General features: G+C 35.6%; 1 protein-coding gene and 1 long non-coding RNA gene across 2 annotated transcripts in view; one reads left to right on the top strand and one right to left on the bottom strand.

The window, feature by feature from the left end:
• Positions 1–1,366, bottom strand: part of LOC109236675 — a 1,804-nt gene extending 438 nt beyond the window's left edge. Inside the window, exon 1 of the long non-coding RNA XR_002069528.1 lies at positions 306–1,366. This is a non-coding gene — a long non-coding RNA (uncharacterized LOC109236675). The remainder of the gene's footprint in view (positions 1–305) is intronic.
• Positions 1,367–5,569: 4,203 nt separating this feature from the next.
• Positions 5,570–6,879, top strand: LOC109236671. Its single transcript, XM_019402866.1, has 4 exons — positions 5,570–5,717; positions 5,828–5,977; positions 6,044–6,192; positions 6,481–6,879. Exons 1-4 carry the CDS (start codon positions 5,570–5,572, stop codon positions 6,877–6,879), a joined length of 846 nt encoding a protein of 281 aa, XP_019258411.1.
• The last annotated feature ends 790 nt before the right edge of the window (positions 6,880–7,669 follow it).

Below are 7,669 nucleotides of genomic sequence, written 5' to 3'. Positions count from 1 at the left end.
TATATATATATATATATATATATATATATATATATATATATATATATATATATATATCTTCTCTTGGTATAGAAAATGAGTAATTAATGATTTAACGATAAAAGATCAATCAGATTTGCAAAAAAGTGTTAGTATAAAAAAATAACAGATGAATGGAGTCTTTACACAATGGGTTTAACTGAATCCAATAATTTTGACACAAATATAAATATGTATGTGGAAAACAACTAAAACTTCAATAGCTGTTAAATTTAAAACCCTTATTTCAGAAGTATAGATCAAAATTTCCAGAACAAGAAAAATACCCGATATACATTTCATCAAGAAGGAGCTGATGATGTTAAAGGCATCTCAATTTCTTGTGAAGAGCTGATTGATGCACCACCATCTTTGCTTCCATGAGAGGAGTTAATAGATGCAGCACCAAATTGTACACTTTTTCCATCACTATTATTGTGCTGAGAATTTGCCAATGAAACATTTCTGGCCATACCAGAATTTGCCATTGTGGGCGCCCTGGATGCCCTTCTAGAAACCTGGCGATTATCGGTGCTGCTAAAGCCACAACATCTTTTTATGCATGTATACATGTAAGTAAAGAGCCAAAGTAGCCATGGAAATCCAATCAAGATTAGAGCTATTGCAGGAAACCAAGGTTGAGATAAATTTGGCACAAAGAGGTAAAGAAAAAGGAAAATCCCACCAATAAGTACACAAATACATAACATGAAAGAGATTAGAGGAACCCTCAGATCCCCCTCCCTCTCATTCATTATTGTTCTTCTTCTTCAATTCGCCTTTCGCAGTTATGTCAAAGGAATTAGCATCTAGAACGAGAGGCGCGGGTTACAGGTGACCATTATACTAATAGCGGGAAAATTAACAGTATCTGATGATATTTAGGGAATGAGCAAGGATAATCATTCGGATTTGTGAGAAGTGCATAAAAGAACTTTACCCAATTCTACCAATGTATAAAGATTACTCCTTTTTGTCTCTACAAACACCTCTTTTCTTCTTCCAATTTTTTCCTTCTCTTTTATGTTGATTCAGATTTTTCCTCCCCCTCCTTCTTCTCCGATGGAATTTATGAAAACACGATCTCGTTCTTTGAGTATATATTTTTTTGTTGCCGTCTTTTGGGTTGAGATGCAAGAAAAAATAACTGGATGTAATGCAGAAGAGAAATCAAGAAGAGCGCTAAAGGTGGAAGGTTGTTTATGAGAATCAGATGGTAAAGTCGTTGCATTTGATATTTACATGCAAAAGGAAGAAGAAATCATGCATGTCTTAACTTAACGGCAATTTAATATGCTACGCTAATCTGTCCTAAAGGAGAAGAATTGGTTTTTTGTCACATTGACGAGTTTACTAAATTTAGATCGGTTAAAGGAATAAACTCTAAACAAGCCGAGCATGTTATATTTTCATTTGCTAAATTTGGCCCTCCTACGCCTAATGTATAAGAGAACGTTTAGCATGGTTGTACATGTGATTTAGTACTATTCTATAATTTTACCATCCTCTTATATATTCCAAGTAATATTCTAAATTGGTTGTGTTCGAATCTTACGCTATTTTAGAGCTGTCAATATGGGCGGGGCTGCCCACGATGAGCTGTAGCAATTGACGGGCTGCGCTGGACTAGTCCACCATTTTGATGAGCCTTATAATGGTGAGCCCACCCCAGCCCTATGTGGGCTGCGGGCCCCCACGGGCCAGCCCATCACTTTTTAAAATATAATTTTATATTATTTTTTTCAATTCTAACCTAAAAAGGTAAATATTTAAAAGTTAAAAAAATCTTATTGGAAAAATTTCACAAAACTTAATAACTTTTTATATTGTTCCAATATATGATAAACATTAAAAAAAGTAAAAGACAAGACTAATATTTCATTCACTAAAAGTCAAAACTCAAAATAAACTATTCAAGAGAACGTCCATGATGCTTACGAGATATCCAAACACATCGTCTTCATCAAATACATTTGAATCCGCGTGTGAGAAGGTTGTCTTAATATCTTCACTTTCATCTACATCTACAATTCGTCCAAAATATTAATTAGTTGAATATTAAGAATAATTAAATTTTTAAAACTAATTACTGTTTTAAGACTTTAATCTTCTAATATGATGAGCTTAATAAATTTAAGCTTGGATACTCTTCTTGATATTTTTTGTGTCGTATAATTTTTATATTTTATATATTTCAAATACATATTTTTATTAGGCCCACGGGCCGGCCCAAGCCAACCTCAATCAAGCCTCACGGGCTACGGGCTACGGGCTACGAGCTTACTTGGGCCGGGCTTAAAAACCTCGTTTCTAAATGGGTTTCAAAAATTCTAGCCCGGTACTGCTAAATCACGGGCTGGGCTGGGCTGGCCCAAGCCCATATTGACGGCTCTACGTTATTTTAACCTTATTCTGATTTATCTTTTCTTTGTATTATTCTCTTCTTATTCTTATTTGCAGATGGAAAGGAGAACCACGATAATGCTGATATATTATTATCTATTGTCTTCATTTTTATTTTATTTTACTCCTATGTTGAGCTATTTCAGAATTATAAATTTCGAATAAATTTTAACTTATTTAATTGGGAAAATGAAACGGTATAGCTGCTGTAAAAATAATAGGCGAAAAATGTATAAAATTTATATATTTTTTTGTATATATATACATTATGTATGTTATATACAAAAAGTATACAAATTTTATACACTTTTTAAGTTACCAAATTTAAATAATTTCTGGCGCGGGCTAAAAGTGATAATACCCCTATTTAATTTGATTTAGAGGGTGTTTGAATGGGCTTTTAAGGTGGTCAAATAAGCTTCTAAGTTATTTTTATCTTGTTTTGGTGTTTGTGTGTTAGCATAAAAATAAACTCGTCACATGGGTTAATGATATGTTGACGGGTGGCATAAGAGTCAAAGTGATAAAAAGGAATGACGGTTAGGGAAAGCATGAGTAAAACGCCCACGAGATCGCTTTACAAAGATACCGTACCTGACAGCTAGAAAGGAAGAGATAGGTGCGGGATGGATAATTAAATACCACAAAGAAGGAAGATTCATTAATAGCCATGAGTATGGAAAGAAATCGACATAATCCGTGATTGTATGCGATTGACTGTTATTACCATAATAGCTACAAATTACCCAAGTAACGGACAATCAAAGTAATAAATATTAATAACGGGCGAGAATTAAGTACGGTAAAGTAGATACTTATTTTACCCTTATATAAATTCCTTTTACCATATTTTGTACGATCATCAAGTAATTCACGAAATTATACAATCAATCACTTATTTTATGCTTTGTTATTTGAAGAATCTTGTTCTCTCTTCTTGGAAGGAAATTGTGATTACCAATAAGATTTTTTTTTTCTTATTCTCTCAATATTTTATTTTTATTATTTTGTTATTCGTCTATATTAGAAAATGTGGAGTAAAATTGGTTATTAGAAACCTGAATTTATTATTTGCTTTAACAGCAAAAATTATTTTTAGTTAAACAAATTAGTTCCGCTATCGAAAAATCTAGTAATCTTTTCACTTTTTATTTACATATTATATCTTAAGTAACAAATTATGTCTGGCACTAATGAAATTGTTCAGGTTGAGGATGGACAACAAGAAAGAACACATCCACACCACACACTCGCACACAACGTTTACGAGAATATTCATCTGTCAGATCTACTAATCGTAATGCTGGACAACAACATGAGGAACAATCAAAGGAGCAAGATAACCTCAAGCAATTTAACACGCAGAAGATTAGTGAAGCTTTGCCTGATTTTGCAAATGGTTTACCGAGTGCTGTTCAGGCGGCTCCACCTCCAGTTAAAACAACTGGGGAAACCCTCATTCAAGACTCGAAAACACGGGAAGTAGGAAAATACCAAATACTTCTAGAGCCGCAAGATGAGGTACACAAAATAATTTTAATTTTCAAAAACTAGTATTGACCTTACAGAAACAGCTCAAGGAACAAAACGAGCGGATAGAACACCTACCGGGACCGCTATGATTAAAGGAGTGGATATTGACAAGTATTCACAACAATCATGGAAGCCAAGTGCAGCACCCTTAACAATACCGAAAAAGATCAAGATGCCCGATATTCCCAAGTATGATGGGACTACTGACCTACGAGATCATGTCACTGCATTTACTATAGGAATCAAGGGAAAAGATTTAACCAAGCAAGAAATCGAATCAGTGTTGGTGAAACCCTTACGAAGGGGGCACTAACATGGTATTCTCTCTTACCTGAAAATATAATTGGCTCTTTTGCTGAGCTAGCAGATTTTTCATAAAAGCACATTCGGTAGCTCAAAAAAATAGAGAAAAGAGTGGAAGCTATATTTAAGGTAAAGCAAAGGAGTATGGAATTGCTCAGAGAATTCGTGGATTGAATCCAACAGGAAAGAATGATGTTACCTCGTGTACGTGATAATTAGGCAGCAATGGCATTTGCAAGCAACTTGAATGAGAGATGTTCATAAGCCATGAGAAGGTTAAAGGAAAGCTTACGGGAATTTCCTGCAACTACTTGGAATGATGTTTATAACATATACGGTACAAAGTTACGAATAGAAAAAAAATACGGTGTCCCAACCAAAAGTGGAGGAGAGGTTTGGACCTAGGCGCTCGGAATCAGAAAGGAGATCTGAAAAAAATAGGTACGAGCATTACATGGGACCTGCGGGACAAGATCTTAGGTCAAAACCAGAATAGACACATATTGACCAGAAATCAAGGCAGAAGGAGGCAGGTTCTTCTTCTCGATTTGGAAAGGAACAGGATAAAGCAAGGAGCAACGATCAAAATTTCCGATCAAAAAAAGGAGATTACAATTCCAATGTCAGTACTTACGAGTTAGTAGCTAGGTTAAGAGTTATGGGTAATAAGGTGCGATGGACAAAAGAGATGAGATCGGATCCCAGCAAAAGAAGTTAGAAATTTTGGTGTTAATTCCATAATGATCATGGTCACAGAACAGTAAATTGCAAGCTCCTACAAGCAGAAGTTGCTTATTTACTGAAAAATGTTACCTTACTGATCTATTTAGAGAGAAAGAAAACCATTCTTATATGAAAAATAGGCAAGAACCACCAAAGCAACCTTCGCCAAAAAGGATGGTGAATGTTATAACCGGAGGTGAGGAGGTCAATGGAGTTACATACACGCCGGAAAAAAGAACAACCAATATCTCAGTGACCAACGGAAAACGGATTCGACAAGTCTTGGAAGGAGACAACATAACATTTGGCGATGAGGATGCGGATGGCTTGTTCATCCCTCATAATGATGCGTTGGTAATATCTTTACTTGTTCATGATACTAACGTCAAGCGAGTTTTGATTGATCCAGTAGCTCTATGAGTATCATATTATTAAGAGTGGTGAATGAGATGGAAGATCATGTAATACCCAAGGCTCGATCTTCGTCTGGGTTCGACAATTCAAGTGTTATAACAAAGGAAGAAATTATATTATCAACATTCGCCGAGGGTGTCGTGAAGGACACCAAATTCAAGTGGTGAATGCAGACATGGCTTATAACATAATATTAGGAAGGCTATGGATCCATGACATGGGCGTAGTGCCATCAATATTACATCAGGTTATCAAATTTCCATCACAATGGAGAATTCATCAAATTAGGAGAGATCAGCAGACGGCACGAAAAACCAGCACAGGTTCTGTGGAAAGCGGAACATCTAAACACGACGATGAAAAATAGTAATTACAGTGTTCAGCTGAGGAAAATTTATTTTACACCTCAACTGAAAATGCAAAGAATGAGCAGATATAGATTTGATGCCCGATGTGATCCACGAATCGGAGGAGAACGCGACGATTAAAATGACTACAGAAAAAGTCGAAGCTGTTGTATTATTCGATCACTGGCCCGACAGAAAAGTCTATGTTGGGACAAACTTAAGCCCAGAATTGAAAGGTAAGTTAATTGAGTTTTTACGCACTAACGTTGATTGTTTTGCCTGGTTGCACTCAAATATGATAGGTATCCCACTGAAGGTAATGACTCATAAGTTAAATAGAGATCCATTACATCCCCCGATGAAGAAAAAGAAGCAAAAGCAAGGAGCATTCAAAAATAAGGTAATTCAAGAGGATGTGCAAAACCTTCTGAAAATTGGTTCAATTAGAGAGGTAAAGTATCCTGACTAGTTAGCTAATACTGTTGTAGTGCCAAAAAAATAGAAAATAGTATGTATGCGTAAATTATACTGATCTGAATAAAGCATGCCCAACGATTCATTCCTTTTACCGCTAATTGGTCAACTAATTGATTCTATCGCTGGTCATGAAATTTTAAATTTTTTAGATGCTTATATTGGATATAATCAAATAAAAATGGATCCCCTAGACGAGGAAAAAACTTCTTTTATTATAGATAGGGGAACTTATTGATACAAAATCATGCCTTTTGATTTGAAGAATATTGAAGCTGCGTACCAGAGGTTGGTGACCAAGATATTCCAAGAAAATTTGGGGAAGACCACGAAAGTCAACATCGATGACATGCTTGTGAGATCGGCACAAGCAGAAGATCATCTCAGGCATTTTAATGAAACTTTTGATATACTCCGCAAGTATAATATGAAGTTGAACCCGGAGAAATGCGTCTTCAGTGTGGCCTCAGGTAAATTTTTAGGTTTTCTTATCTCTAATAGGGGAATCAAAGTAAATCCGACTCAGATTAAAGCAATCAAAGAAATAGCAGATGTGCTCACGGGTAAAAAAGAAGTACACAGGTTAACAGAAAGAGTGGCAGCTCTGGGAAGATTCATATTCAAATCCTCAGAGAAGTATTTTAAATTTTTCTTGTTATTGTAAAAATAAAATCAATTTGAATGGACTGATATTGTCAACAAGCTTTAAAAGATTTGAAGGCATATATGTCAAAATCTGTTACACCCCACACCTAAAATAAAGCTTGGTAAGCTTGGCTTCTAGCGCGGCCAATTGGCTAGTAACGCGTGTGAAGGCAGAATGGGATTACACATTTCATTTGGCTCACGCCAGTTGTCCCACCGGATGCTGCAACTGGGGCGGGGCGACCCATTTTGCATGTAAAGTCGGCAAAATTTCGTAGGCATGGTGTAGTATACAAAGCCAGTACAGCCCTCTTCTCCCTGATTCTAGAAGATTTCACCCACATTAGTTCTCCTAAAATTCTCTCAAACCCCTCTAGAATTCCCGAATTAGTCTAAGGTAATCGAAGGGAAATCTAGTAGGATTTAGTGAGAAGGAGCTTGGAAATCAACAAAGATAGAGATAACATGAATAATAACTTCAAATAATGGAAACCAACAATGAAAGAGGTAACATGAACAATAACTTCAATTAATGATAATCAACAATGAGAGAAATAACATGCATAATGACTTCAGATACTGATAATCAACAACGAAGAGATAGTATGTAACAATAAAGAGGCAACAAGTTCAACTAAAGCATGAGAGCAATTTAACAATTAGGAGGTAGAACAAGTGTTAACGAAATCATTTAAGGCATGTAAGGATAGACTAACACAAGTAGAATGGATTGACTAGGAGAATTTAGAACATGAGATGGCATTTTAATTAAAGCGTGGAAATAGTCTAAGTATCCTAACCCGTGTACC

Source organism: Nicotiana attenuata, unplaced genomic scaffold, assembly GCF_001879085.1.
Source record: "Nicotiana attenuata strain UT unplaced genomic scaffold, NIATTr2, whole genome shotgun sequence".
Lineage (NCBI taxonomy): Eukaryota > Viridiplantae > Streptophyta > Magnoliopsida > Solanales > Solanaceae > Nicotiana > Nicotiana attenuata.
Note: the sequence above shows the minus strand (reverse complement) of the source record. Positions and strands in the feature narration are given on the sequence as shown.